This window comes from Ctenopharyngodon idella, chromosome 6 (genome assembly GCF_019924925.1).
Source record: "Ctenopharyngodon idella isolate HZGC_01 chromosome 6, HZGC01, whole genome shotgun sequence".
Classification (NCBI taxonomy): domain Eukaryota; kingdom Metazoa; phylum Chordata; class Actinopteri; order Cypriniformes; family Xenocyprididae; genus Ctenopharyngodon; species Ctenopharyngodon idella.
In genome coordinates this window covers 8,081,142-8,108,146 of record NC_067225.1, presented here as the reverse complement: position 1 = coordinate 8,108,146, position 27,005 = coordinate 8,081,142, and the positions used below count along the sequence as shown (strand labels likewise).

The 27,005-nt window shown below is 36.4% G+C and overlaps 1 protein-coding gene across 1 annotated transcript in view; it reads left to right on the top strand.

The window, feature by feature from the left end:
- The window catches only part of cdk15 (cyclin-dependent kinase 15), a 29,649-nt gene extending 9,598 nt beyond the window's left edge, over positions 1 to 20,051 (top strand). The window contains exons 2-14 of the mRNA XM_051898050.1: positions 1,461 to 1,492; positions 5,954 to 6,091; positions 8,707 to 8,801; positions 9,787 to 9,866; positions 10,747 to 10,841; positions 10,930 to 10,992; positions 11,079 to 11,202; positions 12,117 to 12,237; positions 12,350 to 12,443; positions 12,553 to 12,616; positions 18,396 to 18,444; positions 18,627 to 18,769; positions 18,999 to 20,051. Coding sequence (XP_051754010.1) covers positions 1,461 to 1,492; positions 5,954 to 6,091; positions 8,707 to 8,801; positions 9,787 to 9,866; positions 10,747 to 10,841; positions 10,930 to 10,992; positions 11,079 to 11,202; positions 12,117 to 12,237; positions 12,350 to 12,443; positions 12,553 to 12,616; positions 18,396 to 18,444; positions 18,627 to 18,769; positions 18,999 to 19,111 — 1,211 coding nt within the window. The 3' untranslated portion in view covers positions 19,112 to 20,051. The remainder of the gene's footprint in view (positions 1 to 1,460; positions 1,493 to 5,953; positions 6,092 to 8,706; positions 8,802 to 9,786; positions 9,867 to 10,746; positions 10,842 to 10,929; positions 10,993 to 11,078; positions 11,203 to 12,116; positions 12,238 to 12,349; positions 12,444 to 12,552; positions 12,617 to 18,395; positions 18,445 to 18,626; positions 18,770 to 18,998) is intronic.
- Positions 20,052 to 27,005: the final 6,954 nt, after the last annotated feature.

Genomic DNA, 27,005 nt, shown 5'->3' with positions numbered 1-27,005 from the left:
CTTTGGAAAACCGTTGTCACTTAACACAGTCTGCCGCTGCATCAAGAAATGCAACACATTCACTCTGTTACACAAGGAGAAAGATATACATTGATTGTATGCAGAGATGCTGCCGAGTTCTGTGGGCCTGAGCTTATCTCATATGGTCCAAAAGACAGTGTAAATGTGTGCTGTGGTCAGACGAGTCCACGTTTCAGTGTGTTTTTGGAAAAAACGGGCATCGAGTTCTCAGTCCCAAAGACGAAAGGAACCATCCAGACTTTCATCAGGGACAGGTGTCATGTTATGGGGGTGCATCAGTACAAACGGTATGGGTGACTTGCATATGTGTGAAGGTACTATTGATGTGGAGGCATATATTGGGATTGTATACTGCCATCAAGATGACATCTTTCCTGGGAAGCAAGACAATGCCTTGCCTAATTCTGCATGTGCTATATCAGAGTGGTTTCGTATAGATGCTCTACACTGTACAGTGGATGCGCTTGATGGCCTGCCTGCAGTCTAGATCTGTCTCTTATTGAATATTTATGGCCCCTCATGAAAAGGAGAATCAGACAACGATGACCACAGACTGTTGAGCAGATGTCTAGAGTCAGGCGAGATTGGGCAAAAATTCCACTTGCAAAACTTCAACAATTAATATCCTCAATTCCCAAATGATTAAAAAGTTAAAAGGAAAGGTGATATGACACAGTGGTAAACATGCCTCTGTCCCAAATTTTTTGGAGTGTGTTGCAGCCATCAATATCAAAATTTGTTTATATTTACAAAATACAATCAAGTTGGTCAGTGAAAACATTTACAGTCTTTTCTTTGTACTTTTGTCAGTTAAATAAAGGTTCAAGAGAATTAACAAATCACAGATTCTTTATTGCATTTTACAAAATGTCCCAACTTTTCTTGATCTTGGGTTGAACATTATTTTAATTTATTCATGTTTTTAAATGTATATATAATATATATTAAATTATAATATATAGTTATTAAATATCTAAAATATTATTAATTATAATCTAAATATGTAAATTAAATACAAATTAAATATAATATACAATTCAGGCCCGGTTTCACAGACAGGGCTTCCCTAGAAAAAAAACATTACTGGTGTGTATCAAGAGACAAAACAATGACACTGACATATTTTAAGAAATGTCAGTGAAAGTTTCTTTCAGTTAAAAAAGCTGAAACATGCATTTTAGTCTAGGACTAGCTTAAGCCTTGTCTGTGAAATGTAAAATATATTTATAATATATACTCTCTTACATGCATTCATCTGATTTGATAAGCACACACACACACACACACACACACACACACACACACACACACTCATCTAACATAATAGTAGTAGGATTGCATACTGTTCCTATGAAAAGTTCTTTAAATATCTTCATAAAACCATTACAAACAGTCAAGCCATTTATCACACATCTAAACTGCTCTTTCATGTTTTACAGGGTTAAAGCAAAGACATCTGGGCTATGAGGAGGTAAGAATATTCGACATGACATTACACAACATGTTATGAGCACAAACAAACATCCCTCCACCCACAGAGACAGGACAGATGACAGCTGGAGGTGGAAGGAAGGAATACAACACTACCCCCTATAGGGAGAGAAAAACAGAGAGGAGGAAAGGCAAAAGAACAAGATTGTTAAGGGGGCGGATGCAGCACTGCCCTCTACTGGGGGAAAGATAGAGAGGTTATATTTGGAATGACACACTAGAATTCTACTCTTAGTTCTGCAGTATATAATACACACAGTATGCACATTTCCTGTATGCATGCTATCTACTGTCTGTGCTAAAATATTCAGTATACAGTTGAGCCAATAGACCCTGTCCTAACTTGTGCACAATAACCATTTTATTTTGAAGAACATGTGACAACAATGCAGCATGTTTTATTATTGCAAAATATGTTGTTTTGCATACTATTTTTAGCAGAATTCAGTATATACTGCACAGAATTGAGTACGTAGTAGGCTAGTATTTTATCATAGAGACGGGCAGCATAGCTGCGCACAGCATGGACTTTTCTCCTGTCAGTAATTGGCGTCTCATTCCTTGCTCAATCGAGTATGTCCCATCTGGGCACAGAGTCCAGATAGCCAAAGTCAATAAAGAACAGGGAAAACATCCATCATTCTCTCTCTAAATGATTACACTCCAGCAACCCCAGTTGCCTACAAGTAATGTCCAGACTCACCAGAGCACGAGAATAGAAAAACACACACTCAAACACACATACATTGACACTTACACATGTATGAATGTAATTTAATTTAACAAAATATCCTAATATCTTAATATTAAAACTAAGTAAATATTAACTTTATTTATATTTAAATTTCTCTCTCTGTCTCTCTCTCTCTCTCTCTCTCCTATTTAAAAAAAATGCTGTTCTTTTAATCTCGATTTTTTTTTTTTTTTTGAGTGCAGAAATCTTACATCTTTCTTACCTGTTACTTTTATGTATGACTGACAAATATGCATCACATTGAGTTTTTCAGGTTTTTTATGTTAAAACTGTATAATACAAATGGATAAAAATGTTATATGCAATTCAAATACATAAATCTTAAATTTAGGCCTAATTTTTTTTGTGTGAAGGATCATGTGACACTTAAGACTGGCGTGATGGCTTCTGAAAATTCAGCTTTATGCAATATTACTGTTTTTACATTAATCAAAATTATTATTTTTTTATTTATTTAAGTAAACGAAACTTAATTTACTGAGTTTATCCAATTAATTTGTCCAATATATTTGAATTGACAACATAAAAAAGTTATCGTAGAGTGAGTAGAGAGAGATGAACCATAGCGTGTGGACAGAGTAAGGAGATCCAGCTGACTTCCATCATGACGACACTGAAGTTCAACTCAGTCTCATGAGAAACGTCTTTATAAAGTCTGAAAACCACTGTATAGATGTGACTGTATGGTATGGGTTCCCTCTCACACTTGCGTTCTTTTATTCTCTTATTTCTCTCTCACAATCACCATTTCTCACTGTCCGTCCCATCATGTTTTTCTCTCCTGTGGTTGAATGGACGCGTTTGTTCCCCTTAGCAAATATAACATGGCTGTTTGTGTTTGGCTCTCATGGATGGAAGATGGAGTCATAAGACCAGGCCTGCAGACACGCACACACACGCACACACACACTTTCTCATGCAAGTCATATGAGTTATAGGGCTTAATCAGAGATAGAGAGAGTAAGTGAGAGAGGAGAAGATTTGGAGATGGAGGATTTCCTATGGAGAATGCGGGTCTGGGCGTCCGTGTGCTTAAGGAGATGTTGTTGGTGTTGTGGAGATAAAACAAATGAAGTCAGAAGAGGAAAAAAAGAGGAAATGTTTGAGATGAGAGTAGAAGAGATAAAAGAAGCAATGAAAACAGAAGAAAAACCATCAAAAACTTGGAGTGTGTCCTCCCTCCCAGTCGCTGAGGTCAGATGGGTGTGTGTGTCCGTGTGTGTGTGTGTGTGTATGTGTGTGTGTGAGAAGGAGTGTGTGTGACATCAAACAGGGATAAATGATGATGTCTTGTCTTTTGAATTACAATAACATTGACATTTGTAACATCATAAAAGAATGTCCCGTAAAAATGTCACTAACTTTTAATGTCATTGAGAAATAGGTCTGATTATTTTGAATACTGTTTTAAAGCAACATTTACTGTATGTCAAATGGGTTAAGCTATTTTAGCATTTCCATTTTAGTGTTCTTATGTTGTTGCCAAGCAATTATTGAGAGTCAAAAATAATGTGTTTGATTGAAGAGGAGTCTTAAGATAAACTGTACAGCCGTTTAGTTCCAAATTAACTGACGATATAATTGACTGGTTACAGCACATTCTGTACAGCTAAACCTGAAGTCCATTCTGAGAGTGTCAGTTGTCCCTGTGTGCAATGAAATCACTCAAATTAACTAAATTTAGGCAAAGAGGCAGAAATAGGGAACATGAGCGCTAAAAGAGACTTCTGTGTCAGGACATTCTGATATTATCTGCGTTACACCTTAGTGCTTCGTCTGCTGTTGTTACAAAAATACACCATGGCTGCGCAGTGTTCCAATAGCATGAAATTGCTGAAATTACAGCCCACGGCAAAAAAAGGTACATAAACAAAGCTGGAGCTCAACGGAATTGGTGTTGGATGAGCTGGATGAGGAAATATTTGTTAGTCTACAGTCACCGCTGGTTCCGTCCAGTTCCAAGTCGCCATCGTCATCTCTGGTTAAGATTTCTGAAGGATCATGTACTGTATTTTTAATCAAAAAAAATCAACCTTTGTGAGCAGAAGAGACTTCTTTCAAAAACATGAACATTTTTTAAAATTATTTCAAACTTTCGACCGCCAATGTATTTATGCATATCTCCCTGCTGAAGATCTGTGAGGTCTGTAATTAGGGCTGCAAAGGGGCGGAAAGTTTCTGAGATATTTCTGGAAACTTTCCACAGGAACTTAACCTGGGGAATTTTGGAAATATTCCAATTTGGAAACTTAACAGGAATTTACGGGAATTTATGGGAATTTACGGGAATTTATGAGAATTTATGGGAATTCATTGGAAATTTTGGGAAATTTATATAAATGTATAATATTTATATAAAATGTATCATATACAAACATAAATATAAACATTTTATTTGGTCATAACATTAAATTTCTTTTTCGCATTCAATTAATTCTAATTTAGTAACTATGTAAAATAAATATTTTTATTGCAGCAATTGTTATGTGTTATTTATTTCAATGTCACATGATCCTTCAGAAATCATTCTAATATGCTGATTTGATACTCTGATTTTGAGTTATTGTCAATGTTGGATATTTTTTTGGAACCTGTAATACTTTTTTCAGGATTCATTGAATAAAAAGTTAAAAAGAACAGCATTTATTCAAAATAGAAATCTTTTCTAACAATATCACTTTGATATCACTTTTTATCAATTTCACACATCCTTGCTGAATAAAAGTATTCATTTCTTTCAAAAAAAGGAAAAAATGACTGACCCCAAAATTTTGACCGGTAGTGTATGTTGTTAAAAAAGATTTCTATTTTAAATAAATGCTGTTCTTTAAATTTTTATTCATCAAAGAATCCTGAAAAAAAGTATCACAGGTTATAAAAAATATTAAGTAGCACAACTGTTTCCTACATTGATAATTGAGTATCAAATTAGCATATTAGAATAACTTCTGAAGGATCATGTGACACTGAAGACTGAAGTAATGATGCTGAAAATTCAGCTTTGCATCACAGAAATAAATTATATTTTAATGTATATTAAAATAGAAAACCATTATTTTAAATTGTGGTTATATTTCACAATATTACTGTTTTTTCTGTGTTTTTGATCAAATTTGTACGTTATGGACTAGGGGAATGCACAGTGCATGCAGGGGGTGTGGCCTCAATAGCCCTGCAGTAAGTAGTGTGCTCTGTGAATGTCAGGGTTCAAACTGAAATTGTCAAACTGAAATTGCATTAAATCTGGTTGTTTTAACCAAAATTATGCTGCAAGATGTTGTTTTTTTTCAACTACATTTAAGTACCCTGTTATAGGCTAACCTGCAATTTTGCAAATTCCCTGTTTATTCTCATTAATTCCCATTAATTCCCATATATTCCCGTTAATTCCCATGGAAAGTTTCCAGCTTTGAAAATTCCTGGAATTTTGCAACCCTATCTGTAATCATCTGCATGTACAGCATATTTGGGTTCTGAGCTGGTATAAATGACAATCCTGAAGCCACGTAGACCTGAATATGAGGACACGGTTCACACACGTACACACACAGACAGATGTGATGGATATAGCAAGACGGCTGTATCAGCGAAACAGGTTGTAATAACATCTCACACTGTACCTGATATAGATCAAACTGTCCCTGTGTATTTCTTTCTCTCTCTCTCTATCTTCGTCTCTGATTTCAGCTGGGTGAGCTGGATGGGGTGGAGAAACCACAGCCGCACTGGTTTCACACGCTGCAGGTGCGACGGCTCAGAGTTCAGAGGGGCCGCAGTAACAGCGATCCTATGGGAGGAAAGAGCTTCCAGCAAGAGTTCCAGTGGGTGAGGGACACACTAATACAACTCAGACATACAACAATACACAACATGTGTTTTAAGCATGTCCACAGCTACACAGAGACATACACAGCCATGTGAAGTATTGAGGAATGTTATCAGTAACACATTACAATATTGTTACTTATTATAAACTGTAATTATGTCACATTGAAAGTAATGTTAACTCTATAAAGGCTACTGTATAATATTAGATACATTAATTTATAAGGCCTCTGAATTATCAACATGATCAAAACCTGTTGTGCACAATCTACTACATGCATTCTGTCATCTGATTGATGGTTTATACTTTTTTAGCAAATAAAAGGCCTTTTAGTATAAAAAAACGTCCCCCTTCAGGTCGTCTTACACACATCTTTTTGCTCTGAAATCTTTAATGATTTCTATGAAGTGGTAACACTTTACAATAAGGTCTCGTTTGTTAACATTAGTTAATGTATTGTAACATTAATGTAAACAAACATGAACTAACAATGAGCAACACATTTGTTAAAGTATTTATTATTCTTTGGTAATGCTAGTTAATAAAAACACAGTTGATCATTGTTTGTTCATGTTAGTTCACAGTGCATTAACTATGTAATATTCATTATTAGTTCATATTAACTAATGTAGTTAACTAATGTTAACTAATGAACCTTATTGTAAAGTGTTACATATGAAGTAAACATAAGAATAAATGTTTCAAGATGAACATATACTGGACAGAAGCAACTTAGATTTACAGGGTTCCTACAAAGTTTGGAAAAGTATGGAATTTGATAAAAGTAATTTCCAGGTCTGGAAAAGTATGGAAAAAAGAAAGCAGAGTATGTCAAAATATTTGCATTTCCTGACTATTGCCCCTATTTAGAAAATTCAAGGTGAACTTTTTCATTATGCAAAAATGCAGGTTATAAGCATTTTGGGTTTCTTCTCACAATATTCTTAGCACCGTATTACAGAGCCTCTAAAAGGACCTTTGCAAAAATACAAAATATACAGACTTATGTGTGTGCACGAGAAACCATTAAACATGTACTGTAAGACAACGCACACTGAGCCACCTATTGTGCCATCAGCCCATTTTGCGGTGTGGTTTCTCGGCCGCCACAGAGTATGCGTTAAAGCAGACCTAAGGCCTTGAAATAGGATGTACTGCCCTAATGAAAGCCAAATTTTGAACACTTTTTTACAGTATCAGTCTTTTTTATAGACCCTTGAACTTGGCAAATAAGACAATGTACACAGCTGTATTGTGCCATCAGCCCATTTCGTTTCATGGTTTCTCCGCCGCCACAGAGGATGCATTAAATTGGACATTAGGCCTTGGTATTAGAGGTACTGCCCTATGGAAAGCCAAATTTTGAGCAAATAGATCTCTCTTAATTCATGTGCATCCATGGTCTCGTTTTCTTCATAGTAAGATGGCAGTGACACACAAAGGAAGTAGGTTATAGTATAAACTAGAAATCATAATGTGTAAGCACACAAAAAAATCCCGCATGTGAATAGTTTCTCGAGGGCACAAAAAGGTTTCTCATGTGCATGCAAAAGTCTGTATATATTTTATTTATTTTTTATTTTTTATTTTAAGGGCTCTATTTTTTGTCACTTCAAAGAAAAAATAAATGAATAAAAAACCCTCAGAAAGTAAAAATATTTACAGATGACTGTGCTCTGTACCAAATATAAAGTTGAAAATAATGCAGTATGAACCAGTTATGTTAAATATGGTCTGAAAAACTACAAAGAGGTTTGGAAATTTGAGTCTAGAAAAGTGTGGAATTTTGAATTGGTAAATGTGTAGGAACCCTGAATTTACTGGAGTATCCCTACTTCATTTTTTAGGTAAATTATGTTAAAAAGTGAGTATCAAATATGATAAAGTCGTCATTGTACTGCATTGCATTATATGTTTTGCCCCCCACAATAAAAACTACAGAGCTTTGATCATAAAACTAAGCATTTAAATATAATATTACTAAGACATGTTATTGGGAGATACAGAGTGACAACTGATATTTATATGCATTTTATGTAATTTCCTCTTCCTTTTTTGCCATATAAATAACATCTGCAGCAAATTGCATTATTTTGCTCCGAAAAAAATGTATGTGTTTTTTCTCCTCGAGTATGAGCTCCATATTCTCACAATGTAATACTAAAGGGGCCATAAAAGCCTGATGAAACACATAGGGTTAATTTAGGATAACTGGGACATTTTTTCCTGTGAACTCCATGACAAAAAGTGTCCCAATTTACCTGTCCCAATTTTTTTTAGACTTTTATATTTTGTCTTAAGGTACAATAAACTGTTCCATTAAAAAAAAAAAAAAAGAAAAGAGAAAAAAAAGAGTTTTCTTTCTGACTATTATATTATATATATTATATATACTTTTTTACTTTGGAAGTGCTATTTTTTATGGTTTGCATAGAATGACATATAGGCTGTAACACGAAAATGTTAACTAATTTATTGTTTAGTTGTTTTTAGTATAAAATATAATCTAAAGGGGGTCTATAATTGCTACCTGGAAAAAGCTATCAGTTGACATTCTCCTTCATTTCAATGGCAGTTGCTTGGTGAAATAACAGTGTGTGTGTTTCATTCACAGAAAACTGGCCTGCAGTTTGGGAATGCAACATCTTATCTAAATCTTGAAAAACTAGGAGAGGGCACATATGCCACAGTTTACAAAGGAATTAGCAGGTTAGTAGTCATATGTGAACACTCACACAGACACAAACTCTAACTGGAAATCAATAGTATAATTAATAGAGCTCAATTAGATGTTGCCAGTAGGACTACATTTATTCACTGAGGCAAGATGAATGTTTTACTTTTATGGCAGTATTCAGTTGGCAAGCACATAATCAGAAAGACCACCCTGTGGCTTTGTTCTTCTGTATAATAGACAGCAAATGATTCTTTTCACTGCCTCCCTGTAGGCATTCCTTGAGTTTTTCTGTAGCAGCTTGTTTTACATGGATTCATTTTATAAGGTCATCCTGCAACATATGTATACTCGCCTGAGGCTTCAACTGAACAGAGAACAGCAAATGAGTTTTAATAAGTAACAGCTCCCATTCATCACTGTGCAGATGTTTTAGGATAGAAAGCTTTACGTTTACCAACGTTTTTGCTTGTTTATGTGGTTAAAAGAACAATGTTACCTCAGTTACAGATGATTAAACCCCACAGCAGGTGAAATGTTTTTTTTTTTTTTTCATGAATTGTATGATGTACTTAAAGGGATAGTTCGCCCAAAAATGTGCCTCTCATGTCGTTCCAAACCCATATAACTTCTTCAAAACACAAATGAAGATAAATGCATTCTGAGAGATTTCTGTCCTTCCATTGAAAGTCATTAGGCTTTCTGTTGATAGCCAATAGGCTTTAATTTACCTCACGGCCAGGAACTATGATTTGCTGCATACTATAGTCATAGGCAGGTGTTATTAGACCAAGGGCACATTCTCTTCACATTTAATCAGACAAAAATACAAGATAAAGGCTTTTTGCTGAAATTTTAAATGTGTATTTTCTACAACTTACATTTGTCACTTTTCAAAGTACACTTTAGCTTAGCAAAAGGAAGAGCTTGTGATGGTGTTTATTCTACTTTCTTAGGTAAACTGTTACCAGCAGATGTATGTTTGTGGATTATGCTGAGGTTTTTCTGTGTTTATGACAGGATAAATGGTCATCTTGTGGCTTTAAAGGTGATTCACATGAAAACCGAAGAAGGAATTCCATTCACTGCTATTAGAGAAGGTACTGCAATAGCATAACACACACACACACACAGCCAAGAAACAAAAGTGCTTTCCATCTGTGATGGAAATATGATTAATGGAATAGTGCATTAAAAACTGTTTTTATAGAAACAACATATTTATGTTCATATTTTTATTTTTTAGATGTTATATTTCTATGTTCTGTCATACTACCATTCAAAAGTTTGAGGTCAGTAACTTTTTGTTGTTGTTGTTGTTGTTTTTTGAACAAAATTAATAGTTTTATTCATCAAGGACACATTCAATTTATCAAAAATAACAGCAGAGACATTTATAATTCAGATTTTTAATAATTAATAATAGACATCTATAATAATATATTTATATTTCAAATAAATGCTGTTCTTTTGAAAACTGAACAAAAAAAAAACATGTATTCCAGTTTCCACAAAATATTAGGCATCACAACTATTTTCAATATTGATAATAATAATAATAATAATAATAATAAATGTTTCTTGAGCAGCAAATCAGCATATTAGAATGATTTCTGAAGGATCATGTTACAGACTGTAGTAATGATGCTGAAAATTCACAGGAATAAATTACATTAATATTAATACATATTTAATAAATAAATATATTAAGGTAGAAAATAGTTATTTTAAATTGTAAAAAATATTTCACTATATTACTGTTATTACTGTATTGTTGACCAAATAAATGCATAAGAAACTTCTTTCAAAAACATTAAAATATCTTGTCGACCCCAAAGTTTTGAACGCTGGTGTATATAATGACTAATTTCCCTTTCTTGAGAGTGAAAAGTGGCTCATCTTACCCCACTCTCCTCTAAATATGTGATTGTACTGCACTTGTTGATGCCGTATTCCCATTTTATTTGTGATTATTCCCAGCCTCCTTGTTAAAAGGCCTTAAACATGCCAACATAGTCCTTCTCCACGACATCATCCACACGCGAGAGTCTCTCACCTTTGTCTTTGAGTATGTGGTGAGTCTAAGACGTTAGAAGTCGCGATTTTACATAAATAATTAAAAATATTTTTAAATATTTTACATCTTTCTCTTTAACTCTTCAGCAAACAGATCTGGCTCAATACATGATTCAGCATCCTGGTGGACTTCACTCATACAATATCAGGGTAAACAAACATGTAAATGTACAGAAACACACAAGGTCAAAAATAATGAGCTGGCTTTCTCACACTTTCTCCATTTGTTTCTTCAGCTCTTCATGTTTCAGTTGCTGCGAGGATTGTCTTACATTCACAGCAGAAGAATTCTGCATCGAGACCTCAAACCTCAGAATTTGCTCATCAGCTATTTGGGAGAACTCAAATTAGCCGATTTTGGTAGGTTTCATTTAAAGGGGACCAATAATGCCCCTTTTACAAGATGTAATATAAGTCTCTGGTGTCCCCAGAATGTGTCTGTGAAGTTTCAGCTCAAAATACCCCGCAGATCATTTATTATAGCTTTGCCCTATTTGGGTGTGAGCAAAAACATCCAGTTTTTGTGTGTGTGTCCCTTTAAATGCCAATGAGCTGCTGCTCCCGGCCCCCTTTCCAGAAGAGTGCGGAGCTTTAACAGCTCACGCTTCAGTTGCTCAACAACAACAAAGCTGGAGAATCTCAAGCAGCGAAAATGAGGATTGTCAGTAACGGTGTTCAGCCTTACATTGTCGGACACTGATGGAGAGACTCAGGAAGAAGTTACAATTTTTAGAATCCATCTGGAAGCTGTTATTGGATAAATTTATGTAGTTGCTGTGGAGTTGATTCAACTCATCGACTAGCATGTGCCGTCATGTTAATCTTTTGTGTAAATCCAGCGTTGAATTGACCCTCGTTTGTGAAGCAGTCCGGCGTGTCAAAAACACTCTACTACAACAACTCTTCCTCTTCTCTAAAGCAGCCCAACATGGCCTCACCCCTCTTTGTTGCGTGTTCCCGGGGGCAGGGTTTATTTGAATTTTGGGGTTTGTGATGTCACCAACCCAGGAAGAAATTCGTTGTAGTCCCTACCAGCCGTTTGTTGTAGTCTTTAAAAAGTGATTTCTGTAAAAGAAAATGTCTCCCTCTCTCATTGAACTTCGAGCGTTGTAACTTTGCAGATGTTGTTTATGCTCAAACAGCAACATGACACACTAACTAAAGTTAAATAAGTTAAATCATAATCAAGGACCCCTTTAAACTACACACATGCAAACACTCACACACTAAATAATCATGCATTCTAAACTATGGTGGGCCTCTTGTTGCTTCAGGTCTGGCCCGATCTAAATCCATACCGTGCCAAACGTACTCTGCCGAGGTCGTGACTTTATGGTACCGCCCACCAGATGTTCTCATGGGCTCTACTGATTACTCCACAGCCCTGGACATCTGGTGAGTCCCTGCACACACACACACATTCTTCTTAGAAAGGATCATAATAGTGAGAGCAACAGTAATGTCTGACTCATAAGTATACAGTATATAGATATATGTGTCTCTTTAGGGGAGCCGGCTGCATTTTTATTGAGATGCTACAGGGGTCACCAGCGTTTCCTGGAGTTGCTGATGTCTTTGAGCAGCTGCTGAAGATTTGGACAGTGAGTCTATTTTTGAGAATATACTATAATCGTGTGAAATTTCTCTTCTATCCATTTATTTATCCTCCTCTCCTCCCTTTATTCATCTCTCATCTTCTTTCCTTCTGAGGTCCTCGGGGTCCCGACCGAGGAGAGCTGGCCAGGTGTCAGTGATCTGCCAAACTATAAACCAGGTGTGTGCAAAATCCTTCTTTCATCTGTCTCTGTACTGTAATCTCAGATGTGTCTGCTATGAGAGGTGATTTCCTGCCTCAACAGATTTGTCTCATTCATTAAATGCTTGTGTCAGGGTATGTGTTAGTTACATAAAAATGTACTTCATGTTTAACATCTAAATGAATTTATTTAAGTCAAAGAAATGTTTTAATATGATTCAATAAGCTTGATTATATTATGTTACAACAATGAAAGTAATTTTAGGACTTAGATCAGGAAGAAATAGGTCCTTAAAGGGTTAGTTCACCAAAAAATGATAATAATGTTGTTTATTACTCACCCTCATGTCGTTCTACACCCGTAAGACCTTCGTTCATCTTCAGAACACAAATTAAGATATTTTTGATAAAATCCGATGACTCAGTGAGGCCTGTATTGACAGCAAAGCCTCTCAAGGTCCATAAAGGTACTAAAAACATATGTAAAACAGTTTTGAATGTGAGTACAGTGGTTCTATCTTAATATTATAAAGTGATGAGAATACTTTTTGTGCGCCAAAAAAACAAAATAACGACTTTTCAACAATATCTAGTGATGGGCTGATTTCAAAACACTGATTCAGAGCTTTACGAATCAAATCAGTGGATCGGAGCGGCAAAGTCACGTGATTTCAGCAGATTTCAATCTCCGTTTGATAGGAGATCCGAATCACTAATTCGAAACAAAAGATTCATAAAGCTCAGAAGCTTCATGAAGCAGTGTTTCACTGAGCCATTGAATTTCATCAACAATATCTTAATTTGTGTTCTGAAGATAAACAAAGGTCTTACGGGTGTGGAATGACATGAGGGTGAGTAATAAATGACATTATTTTCATTTTTGGGTGAACTAACCCTTTAAAGAGTTCACCCCAAGATGAAAATTCTGTCATCATGTACTCACCCTCATGTCATTCCAAACCTTTATGAATTTTTCTTCTATGGAACACAAACAAATTATTGAAATTATGTTTCAAATTAAGTTGTTAGTCATTGATAATCTTCCCCTAATTCATAGCTCTCAAATCTCATTCAGAGACTTTTTAAATGCAGGTGCATCACACTACTTTTGACGTCAGTAGAGTCAAAGCCATTGATTCTTGCATGTCTCATCTCATGGCCTCTAAAGTTTGAAATTAAACCCACAAATCTTTCATAAAACTTTTATGGTTTCTTTTACGTCAGTGGTTCTCAACATTTTTGACTCCAAGGCCCATCATTGTCCACAACAATATTCAAAGGCCCCATGACTTTTCTAGTTGATTATGATTGAAGGATTTAAGGATAAGGATTTATTTTAAAATTTTACCTAAAATTTCTACCCAATAAAATATTTTAGAGCTTGGCATAACTATAAAAATTTGAATTCATTATCAAAATGCCAATTGATTTGCAGGTCTAGAAATAGGGCTACCTAATATATTCAGGTACTCAAACTTTGGGAACCGTCTGTGACTCTTAAAAACAGTAGATGAGTGAATAAAAGTAAGAAATAAATAAAGCAATTCTAAAATGACAAACACCTGTGCTGATTAAATGAATCACCATGACAACTCATAAGTGGCAGGAAACTGAAAGGAGTTTCTCACCACTAAGAATTTAATAACACTGTTAAATGTAATCTTTAGTAGATCCCAATATGAATATCCATTTTTCATATTGTACATTGCAGTGTTGAGATGCCTAAACTCACTTGTTTTTAGTGTTTTATTTTAATATATTTGAACAGAATTGTGTAGAATTTTAATATTGGCTATTTATATGTTATCAACTGTAACATATACAATACAATAATGTGCTCTCCATTATTTTTAATGTAAAAGCGGCCATTGGTAACTTGAATGTGCAAGACTTCTGTGTCAGGTGCTTCCAGTTATTTTAGCTGTACAAAAAAATATCCATTATGCTGCTTGACATTGCAAACTGGAATTTATTATCATACAATTTTAATTTATTATTGTAATCATAAACACATAGATTGTAGCGCAAAATAGTTGCATTATTTACTGCACTTTTATATTCTTCTAGTTATTTACCTTACAGCAGATAATAAATCTGAAGTCTGGCACATTCACAAGAAAATGACTTACTTTTACATTGTAAAAGTTCAATATGCAAATTTAAATTTGTACTTTTGTGCACCAAATTTTTAAAAAAATTTCTACTTTTGTGTTCCATGGAAGAAAGTCGTAATGTAAATGATGACAGGATTTGTGTGTGGTCCTGGTATTCCCTACGTTATGGGGACATCTGGTACACAAGTATAGTAATACCAGTAAATTTTTACCTTGTGAGGACATTTTTTTTCACCACGAAGATCAGCATAGCAGAAAGTTTTCTGTGATGGGTAGGTTTAGGGGTAGGGTTAGTGTAGGGGGATAGTATAAAAACCATTACGTCTATGGAATGTCCACATAAAACATGGAAACCCAACGTGTGTGTGTGTGTGTACATTGTGGGGACAAAATGTCCCCATAAGGAGGGCAATACCAGAAATCTTTGATGTTGTGGGGACATCTTTTAGTCCCCATGAGGAAAACAGCTGCTAAATCATACTAAGTGATGTTTTTTTAACATGTAAAAATGCAGAAGGTTTTCTCTGAGGGTTGTGTTTAGGGGTAGGTTTAGGGGATAGATTGTACAGTTTGTACAGTATAAAAATTATTATGTCTATAGAAAGTCCCCATAAAACATGGAAACTCAACGTGTACGTGTGTGGGTGTTTGGCTATGTGAGGGTGTAAACTTGTTGCCAAGGGTCTGTCGTTTTAATAACATGCAGTCATACAAACAGAAATTTGCTAGAACAAATTCACAAAGTTGTGCTGAAGCTGTGCTTCCAATATAAATCATTTTGTGTGTATAGGTGTTCTGTTAGCGGTTTTGTTGGCCATGAGTTGACTTGACACCTTCGAGTCAGACACAAACACACACCTTCACACACTCATGCAGGAAGGGGGTTGATGTCTTTCCACTGCAGTCCTGGAAATAAAGTGCAAACTTATTACACAGGTGCACAAATGAGCAATGTGAGGTGGCTTTGGGAAACATGCCTCATTTAGAGTGTGTGGGTACTGATGGAGATGATGTGTGTGGTAGGTAAACTGCTGGCAGGCCTTCCTTTCTGTGTTTCTCCATGAATCTGGGTTTACCCAAGCTTCAGGCTGCACTGTGTGTGTGTGTACCATGTGTTGGAGAGAAGCTACATGAACCCGCTGTGGTCTCTCAGGTATATCCAGGTGTGCTGAAGCGTAAGTGTGGCCTCAGGTTTCAGCCAAGAATGACCGGGTGGCCCGTGACCACAGCCACTGACAGAAGGACACTCATAATAAAGGTTCTTCAGAAGTTCTTTATAGCAAAAAACATTTCGGAGTGGTTTGAAAGTTTCCTTGAATGTTAATAAAAGTTCTTAAATTAATAGTTTACCCAAAACTGGAAGTTAAAAAAAAAACTGTGTTATTTTAGTATTACTGTTATATTGATCAAAATCTCATTTTACAGTATAAGTCATTTTATTTCACGATAACGATATTTGAATAATGACAACTCGGAATAGTTTTAGCATTTTATTGAATATGGCAATGTTGCTGTATTTGGTCTTGGAGGACTAGATCTGCTACACTGCTGTTGCTGAAGGTATGAGAGCAAGTATGGACTTGCTGCTGCTAACAGATACACCGACACGCTGCTGTGAGCATGTAATATATGCTGCTGCTGCATAAATAAACATACATAAATCCCGTAATGATTTCATAATGTTATTTCAGGAGCTCAGGTTTCCTTTGTTATAAAAAACTGTAAAAAAAAAAAAAAAAAAATGTCATGCAAAGGTATGACAGTAGTGATACCAACTGCCATTGGTTCTGGTTCAGCTCATAAACAGTTGAATATAGAGAAGCACAAATTAGACTTTAAAGTTATGTTTTATTGTATGGTACTTTAAAATAAAGTGAAATGGAGGTAGCAACAGATCTTTTTGGTAACACTTTATTTCGATGGTTCACTTTAGACATTCTACTAACTATACGTAACTTTGCAACTACATGTCAACTACCAGTGTGAATAGACTGTCTGCTTAATATCTGCTAACACTTTATTTTTATGGTCCCCCAACAGACATTCTACTGACTATAAGTAACTTTGCAACTACATGTCAACTAACCCAAACCCTAACACCTTACCTTAAAGCTGCAGTCCGTAACTTTTTTTGGTTAAAAAATTCAATTTTTACATAACCAGCCAGTGTTCAAGACTATCTCCTTACCTTAACCCGATTCACAACGGTAAGCTTGTAATAATGTATTATAATAAAATCGGTACTGGTGGGTTTCTGTGGGAAATTCGAGCATGCAGTCATCGTCTTTGCGTCATTACGTCACGTCTGTTTACACAAAGAAGGAGTCCCAGCTAGTAGGCTATATGACATGTGAGGCGGATCATTTATAGCCTTTTCTCACAGCAGCTGCAATAATTAAACATCATTTTGATGGCGGATTGTAATCCAGAAAGGTCCAAATGGCAAAAATCCGTGACAACTGAAGATTTACCCGTAGTCAAAAGCAAAAGATGTTGGACTGCGGAGTGGCTACAGAAACTGAAATCTACAGGTAACGCTAATACACACTAAATACACATAGTCACGCAATGCTGATGTTGTTAACATTAACAATTTGAGAATAAAGTATAACAATAATAATAATTTGCACGCTTTGACGTGATCCGAGCTAAGCGATCATTAGATTTAATCACCATTGGTAGCGCGATTTATTGTAATGCTTTTTTTCTCAGTTGGTCAGAACAAAAGTGGCAGACATGTTACTTACTTCCGTTGAAAATTCTTATTTTGGTCATATTTCCAAGACTACAATCTGTGAAAGTACAGCATCCACACTGATGTGGTGACTGACAGCAAACATTAGATTCATCCGCGCTGAGGAGCCGTGCCGATGCACAACCCACATAAAGATAATTCCGCAAATAACTGCAATTGTAGGTTTCAAACAGAGATGGCGACAAAGAGGCAAAACTTACGGACTGCAGCTTTAACCTAACAGTCTACTGATACTCTAATGAGAGTTAGTTGACATGTAGTTACAAAGTTACTTATAGTCAGTAGAATGTCTAAAGTGAACCAACAAAATAAAGTGCAACCATCTTTTCTTTCATATTGTGATGTTCATCGGAGTGTAATGAATTATTGTAAGAAACAAATGTAGAACAGGAACATTGAATTTTGAGATTTGGGCATTTCATTCAAGAATTCATTGCAGTCAATTGTGAAGGGGCGGGGTTTAAGAGAACTACTGTAAATGATTAGAGAAATCTGACATATGTCACCAGAGAGAAATCTGTCATTTCACCGGAAGGCATTTTGAATTAACATTACGAGCTCAAAAAAATATGAAATGCATGGATAAATCATTCACCTTAAGATCTATAACATGCATTTACAAAATAGATATTGAATTTTCATCTTATTCCGACTTTAATAATGATCCTTTTTGGAGCTTGGCAGCCCAAGTCATCACTCCCTGACATTGTATGGAAAAGAGCAGCGTGAACATTCTTCCAAACATCTCTTTTTGTCCTCCACAAAAGTCATATAGGTTTGGAACAACACAAGGATTAGTAAACGATGAAGGCTTTCAAGATTGTCTCGTGGCTCATTGTCTTAACATGCTCTGAGTGAAGATACCTGATCAGAGTTGGATGTTTTGGTGGTCTATTAAGCTAAAAGAGGACTCTTTGTGTTCCTGTAGAGTGGTTCCTGCCCTGCAAGCCCCAGCAATTTCGAGATGTCTGGAAAAGGTAAGACCAGTTCATGCATTCATGCTCGTGCGTGTATGTGTGTGTGTGTGTGTTGGCTCCGAGTGGGAACAGAAGGGTTTTTGTATAGCGGTCCTCATCTCCCTTCCACCAACCCCCTCTAATGGATGTCTGACCCATAGCTCTCTGTATGTGTGTGTGTGTGTGTGTGTACATTGGCTCAGACTCGCTCAGTTACCTTATAAGACGGAGGATCTGGCCCAGCAGATGCTGATGATGATTCCAAAGGACAGGATTTCAGCCCAGGATGCATTGCTGCACCCATATTTCAACACTCTTCCACCTCCGTTAATGCATCTAAGGGACAGTAAGTGCTGGAGAATTTCACTATATGAGCGGAATGCACGCAATTCCAGCTTCAAAGGCTAATCCGGTCCCGTTTCAGAAAAGATCAAAGTTAAATCCCTTTTAGTTACTGTCAAAACTGGCAACCTTTTTCAACACCGACTCTAGATGAAAAGAGATTATGCAATCTTAGAAACGTCTTCTTCCTCTTGTCATTTCTCTTTCCGTAACCTTCTCTCTTTCTCCGTCAGCCGTGTCCATCTTTAAGGTGCCGGGCGTGAGGTTAGAGACGGAAGCGAGGGATATCTTCAGCCCCAGCAGACGAACGAAATCACCTCTTGCTCCGCTGGCCAAGTGCTGGTGAAAGACTCGCATTTGTAAATAGTTGGTGTGCTTGTGAAAACCAAAAACACACCAGCATGAGTAAACGTGACACTGTTGCAGCATGACGGTCAGTTTGTATGTAGTTTATTCAGATATAAATCAGATTAATCAAATATATTTCTTAAGGAATATCAGATTCAGTTTCATAAGACTCATGTTTTTACATTTTGAACCAGTAATACCTTTTTGTGGTAGATCATGACGATCCAAAGCTGATTTATCACTGTATTTTGAGATCATATTCATTGAGAGAGGATCAGATATGTCTGCTTTCTGCCTCTCGGCAAAGTGATGTCCAGAGTCTGTTTACAGCACACTTTCTTTGTGAATAAGTTTAAATTAAATGCACTTATTAATTTTGATATGTAACTACATTTTTGTATATATTGCATTAAAAAGAGAGAGAGTGTGAGAGAGATGGATTGGGAATATGATATGAAAATGCGTGGAAGAATATACCTACTAATATTTCAAAGCTCTATTGTACAGTGTGCAGGTGAAAAAAATTACTTGTATGCATTCATAAAACACCTGGAGAGTGTCACCTGAAATTACCTGTTTTTGTACAGCGCATACTCATATTTCTGTGGCCACCATGTCAAAACATGTTTAGTACTGTTTTTAGCTAAGTTTGTATCAGAATTGTTTCGGTATATTTACATTTTACATATTAGCTATGTATGTATAAGATGCAGAGATTCAAACATGTGCTGTGAGAGATGTACAGAAATACTGGTCACCAACAAATAACAGATACAAATAATAGAAACAATCACTGTTTCAATGCTGATGTCATACATGGATGAGTATATTCACACACTTCAACATAATCTGCAATACTGTGAAAATTGTGTACATGTTCATAAAATTGTATACAATCCCACTGTGTCTTGACTTCTGAATAAATACTGTAAAAACTACATCAATAAATGCTTGTCTGTTCTTTAGATTAAAGGGGTCATATAATGCCACTTATGTAAAACAAGTCTCTGATGTCCCCAGAGAGTGTATGTGAAGTTTTAGCTCAAAATACCCCACAAATAATTTTTTATAGCATGTTAAATTTGTCACTTTTTGAGGGTGAGCAAAAGTGCTCCGTTTTTGTGTGTGTCCCTTTAAATGCAAATGAGCTGCTGCTCCCAAGAAGAGGGCGGAGTTTCCAGAGCTCACGTTAGCAGTGCCGATTACCTCACGCAGACTAACTGAAAATGTCAGAAACTGTTCAGCCTTTTATGTTCAAACCGGAGTCAGACAATGATGGAGAGACTCAAGAAGAAGTGACAACATGTAGAATGCAACAGGATGTTTCTGAATGGTTAGTTGATGAATTTATGTAGCTGATGTGGAGTTAACTATCTTAAAGTTATTGATTAGCATTTTCTGTCATTAGCATATTTGTTGTAGTCCTTAAAAAGCGATTATCTCCCTTTCCTTTGAACTTTAAGCGTCGTAACTTTGCAGTTGTTGTTTATGCTCAAAAAGCAACATTACACACTAACTAAAGTTTAAAAAAAGGTGAAATTATATTCAACCACAGCTTTAAGTGGGTTAGTGGTAGTGCATCGATGTCTCAAATGTTTTTAAAAATTAAGAAGCAAAATAGTTTACTTCACCAATTGCACATAAACAAGACCCATATTCCTCCAGGGGATCACATAAAAATAAATAAGTAAAAATGTATAGAATTTGATAGTATTGTTTCATTCTGCTTTCTAAAGACTGGTTGGAAATTCTTTTATTCTATTGACAGACATACTTTTATTTTTCTCTTCAAGTTTATACATGAATAATTGCTCAAATAGTGGGTAGAAAAAAGATATAGTGTCTTAAAAAAATTATAATATAAAATTTTAGTCATTTTTTACAGCATATTTTATATACTCTACAGTGTAAATGGGTATGATATAGTTAAACATTTGACTATTAGCGTGTTTACAGATTTTGGTCAGTGTAGCCACCCATTTACACAAGAAGATACCACCTGACCGACATGTACAATGACTGACCACAGTTTGTTTTGTTTTACGGCTGAATCTGAAATCGATGATACAACAAATAATGAATGTTCCAGTTCTTTAGTCAATATGCTAACCATCCATTAAACACACTCGAGATGGAGGGACAACAACGGGATGGAAAACACGTTATAAGATGATAATACAAAAATCCTTGGTACAAATGAGGAGTGTCTTTTTTTATTATGCTGTTTCAGGTGTGTTGTGTAACTTGTGGAGTTTTGTATGAAGATTGTACGAAGAGATACTTCCTGTCTGGTTATGAAACCAGTGAATGGGCAACACAATGTTCCAACAAGCTCTCAAGATATCGAATTTCATTTAAACCTGAAGGGCTTTATATATACACACAGGAAGATCAAACCTCTCAGTTTTTCTTCCTTTCCTCCAGCCATGTTGAAAGGCAGCACTCCTGCAGTTCCTGCACCAGCCACGAGAGGGTGCGCAAATTCACAGAATAGGAGCATGGCTATCCACACCGGGGCTAGTTGTCACAAGGGAAACGTATTTTCTCTAGTGCTGATTTTGAATGTTCAATATTATAATGAATACAACACTCAAATGAACACAGTAACAACATATTGGATAGATTAAGGAAAATGACCATTATATAATGATCACTATATAATAATATAATTTAATAACTATATAATATAATACACTGTTTGTTGTTGTTGTTGTTTTGTATTTCATAATTTATTATTTAAATTTTGCTAAAGGATTAGTTCACTTCAGAATTAAAATTTCCTGATAATTTACTCACCCCCATGTCATCCAAGATGTTTGTCTTTCTTTCTACAGTCGAAAAGAAATTAATGTTTTTGAGGAAAACATTCCAGGATTTTTCTCCATATAGTGGACTTCAACAGTTACCAATGTGATTATGTATTGCGTGGCACAGAGCAGAGCAGTGCAAGATGAGCATTTGTGGTTAAAAAGTATACAATTTTTATTTTTTTTTTAGAAAATGACTGATCGTTTCACTAGATAAGACCCTTATTCCTCGTCTGGGATCATGTAGAGCCCACACTGAAACTGCGATTTGGGCCTTCAACCTGTTGAACCCCAGTGAAGTCCACTATATGGAGAAAAATCCTGTAATGTTTTCCTCAAAAACCTTAATTTCTTTTCAACTGAAGAAAGAAAGACATAAACATCTTGGGTGACATGGGTGTGAGTAAATTATGAGGAAATTTTCATTCTGAACTGAACTAATCCTTTAACACTCCTAAAAACAAAAAAAACAACAAAAAAAAGGTTCTTTATTGACATCGGTGGTTCCATGAAGATAAAGTGGTTCCATAAAACCTTTCCATTGCACAAAAGGTTCTTTAAATGTTCTAAAAGGTTCTATAGAAGAAACATTTTCGGTCTCCTAAAGAACTTTTCAGTGAAAAGTTCTTAAAATAATCTTTTTTTTTTCTTCACTTTTTTGCTAGGACTTTAAAGTAAATAAACCCACCATGAGAAATATTCACTTGAGTAAAAATGGTAGCAACTAGCCTTGGACTTCTCCACAGACATTTTAGTGTCCTACACCTTCTCCCTAAAGCTCATTTCAGCAAGTCTGTGAAATGTATGTGTTGGTTTCCATCACGGGAGTCAGTGGGTGGAGAGAGTTTTGTCGGGAGTGACTCAAGGCCATGAAATGAAAAGCTGAGAGCTTGGTCTCTCTCAGTATGTATTTTCCAAGGCTTAAGTCACTCTGATGTGGTCTTGTTAACGTTACTGCAGCGCCAGCAAGGTTTTATATGGGTTTATGATATTAATTAATGTCAAAGCACAAGGTCATAAGACCGCCGTTAGGTAAAGTAGAAACTATTAAGTGCTTACTGATGTCAGTAAAGCTCTGACAAATATACCATAGTATAGGCCTGTATAAACACACATACAAGCCAAAAACGTCACACAAAAGTACTCTAACAACACTCACTCATAAACTGTGCACAATACAGTGGTGGAGATCCATTACTCACAGCTAAATTAAAGCAATCTGCGATGGTGCACATACTCGTTTATTTTTGCATGTGTGTGCGCAATTTGAGGAGAGTCGGTTCCAGTTTATTCCTACAGAAAAACATCAGGATCCCTGAGCACAAAACAAAAATGAATCTGCCGTCTGTCTCCAGTGTTCAGTGTTCTCATCCGATATCCTGATGAATGCATGAGGACATTCCATTTAAACCATTCATCTGTCATCATCCACTCCACACACTGAAGGATACTGAATAACTATACAGTTATCTCCAGTCTAAATCCCTGAGCTCTCCTCTGAGCTCCTTAAAACACTCTCTCTTTAAAATGATTTGTTAGAAGTGAAAAGAAAACTTAAGTCATACTTCTCAGTAGTCATTTCACTCGGCAGCCATCTTTGAAACGCCTCTCAGGCATGCAAGTGGAGCTCTTATCTCTTTTCTATTTGAAATCACCAGTGAAATCTAACAACTGTCTCATCAATTTTGTTTCTAAACTCTCAAATCATGACAAAAAACTGTATTTTTCAGGCTGGATCAAACGAATGCACATGCGCAGTCCTGAGTGCGCATCTCTATAGGAAGCGCGTGTCTGACTGTTTCTATAGGCACCGGAGCTTCTAACAACCGCTGCAGTGATGTGATGACTTTACCAATCGCGACTGGCTCTTATTTAGAAGGCGGGACTTATTCTGCCGTATTGCGGTTGCACTTTCTCCCATTCATAATAATACGAGTGCACCGTCTTTCTATATATAAAGTCTTTGGCATAGTCCAGTCCTTACTGGAAATCTTATCAGTCCAACATCAGATGGATTAGTTGTAATTATTCCAAGGCTGATTTTGCTATCAAACTTCCTGGGAACTCTTATAAACTGCTCGGAGACGCAAAGGTTGAGGATCCAAACGCGGTATTTATTGAAAGGGTAGTCCACAATCAAAGTCCAAAACCAGGCAAAGGTCATAAACAAACATACCAGCGTAGGAACTCAGTCAGACAGGGTAAATCCAGAAAAACAGGCAACAGGGTCAAAACTAGTGATGGTCGATTTCAAAACACTGCTTCATATAGCTCTGAAGCTTTATAAATCTTTTGTTTCAAATCAGTGATTCGGAGCGTGTATCAAACTGCCAAAGTCACGTGATTTCAGTAAACGAGGCTTGATTACGTCGAAACGTTTCGAAACAGTTCGAAATTTCAATGGTTCACCAGTAGAGGGCGATGATAAAGTGAACCCATGAATCATGCAGATTCACTGAGAACTATTGAACAAGTGTCTATGGGCTTTACCCTATAGTTTTACCAGCTCTCTGATCAGTTTTATACATTTGTAGATATTTTAATTAGACATTAGAATAATTAAAATGAATAATGGTAGTTATTAATCTCTTATTTGCCTGTTTAGCAAATAAGAGATTACAAGAGATAACAAGGCCTGAAAATTGATTAAAAATATTTTTAATCTTATTAGATGAAAATATATTTAATCTTATTAGATGATTAGCTAATTGCATTTGATAGATTTTACTTTCAATAAAACTTTTGCAATAGATAGTGTTTTTATGCATGTTTGGCCTGAGTTTTGTTGCATTTACACTGTTCTGACCACTAGGGGTCGCCGTGGAGACAGGTGTCAGATTGTTTCGAAGCCTCGACACATGGCACATTTGCTTCAACTGCTTCAGTGTTTTGCGAAGCCTAGATCTACCCATCACTAGTCAAAACCAGGGAACAGATAATCAAAGGAGCACTCAGAAATGCAGTAGAGACACATACAAGACTTAGCAATGAGTGTCTGAAATGACCAGGGCTTATGTAGGGTGAGCTAATGAGGCTAATGAGACACAGGTGAATTCAATGAGTGCTGATGAGTCCAGGCAAAGGATTATGGGGAATGTAGTCCATGGCTGCATCCGAAAACTTAAAAATTCTTCCTTCAGAGGACTCATTACAAGGTAGGAAGGCATCAAGGCACGTCCAAATCCAAAGTTAGCTTAACTTCCTGTGTCATGAGATGCCTTCATCTGATTGATTTTTGAAGGCAGCATAGATGTATCCTTCACTGCCTTTGAAATCAGTTTTGTGAGGTGCCTTCATAGGGCAGCGAGGCGAACCGCCCAATGACACCCTACCAACCACTCAAAGCACTAGTAACATCCTAGTAACCCTCTCAGAACATCATTGCAAATAGCAGAGCTATATGAAACAAAGAAATTTAGTTTTTCTGTGATTTTGCCGAGTAAGACAAAATTTCTGTCTGAAAATTTAAAGGGTTAGTTCACCCAAAAATGAAAATAATGTCATTTATTACTCACCCTCATGCCGTTCCACACCCGTAAGACCTTTGTTAATCTTCGGAACGCAAATTAAGATATTTTTGTTGAAATCCGATGGCTCAGTGAGGCCTGCATTCACAGCAATGGCATTTCCTCTCTCAAGATCCATTAATGTACTAAAAACATATTTAAATCAGTTTGTGTGAATACAGTGGTTCAATATTAATATTATAAAGCGACGAGAATATTTTTGGTGCACCAAAAAAACAAAATAATGACTTATTTAGTGATGGCCGATTTCAAAATACTGCTTCCTGAAGCTTCGGAGCGTTATGAATCAGCGTGTTGAATCAGCGGTTCGGAGCGCCAAAGTCACGTGATTTCAGCAGTTTGGCGGTTTGATACGCGATCCGAATCATGATTCGACACGCTGATTCATAATGCTCCGAAGTTTCATGAAGCAGTGTTTTGAAATCGGCCATCACTATATAAGTCATTGCTGGCTATGCAGGCCTCACTGAGCCAATGGATTTCAACAAAAATATCTTAATTTGTGTTCCGAAGATGAATGAAGGTCTTACGGGTGTAGAACGACATGAGGGTGAGTAATAAATGACAGAATTTTCATTTTTGGCTTAACTAATCCTTTAATCCTAACCCTATCCCTACCCCTAAACCTAACCCTACACATAAGTCATGTACTGATACATGAGTACACTGATGTAGAAGCACCTAACCCTGGTTGTAAGCCTAAACTTGACATAAACTAATCTTGTCCCTCAAATCTGACTGTTTGATTGGAATGTTGTTCCAGGATCAACAAAGATGTCAATCCAGGAACACGCTGTAGCTGGTGAAATAAGGTTCCCCGTCTGTCAATAGTGTTAATGTAGGTCAGGAGCATGATGCTAGCAATGGCAATGTCAAGGGTTCAATTCCAAGGGAATGCATAGACTGAAAAAAGTGCTTGAATGCAAATTGCTTTGAAAAAGTCTGATATCTACTGTAATTCACTATCATCAAATTTATGTTACTGTGATGATTGTACATAAAGAGAGGAAAAACAAATGCACACAACAGGCTATATGAAATGACACAGTCGCTAAATCGTGAATACAAAGTGTCAAGATTTCACATTAGCCTTTCACATGGAGGATAAACATAAGGAAGGCATGTGGCCTGTTGGGTAACGTTTCAAGGTTGCAGTAGCATTTGTTTGGCAGCATGTGTAGCTGAAGAAGGCGACTGTGAAGTGTGAGAGAGTGTTTCGGGTTCTGTGCGTGTGTGGTCTCGGGCTCTCTCAGCTTTTGTAGCTCTCTCTGTTTATTCATGGCTTCTCAAACACATGCAAGAGACAGCTGTTACGCCCAACCTCCATGCAGGCCTCACAAGCCTGGGGCTGGATTTACACACACCAGCCAGATAGGTGTCACTGTATCTGGGGTGGAGTGTGAGGATTTGTGGGAGCTGTCACAACAGAACTTTTCGCTGTTAATTGCGGTATGGAAGGTGATAGATCGATGTATTTGTGTTTTTGGAGCGTGGAGTGAAGTACAGCTATGTTTGGAATCTTCCATCAAAACAGTCTTCCTTCTTTCATTAATTAAAA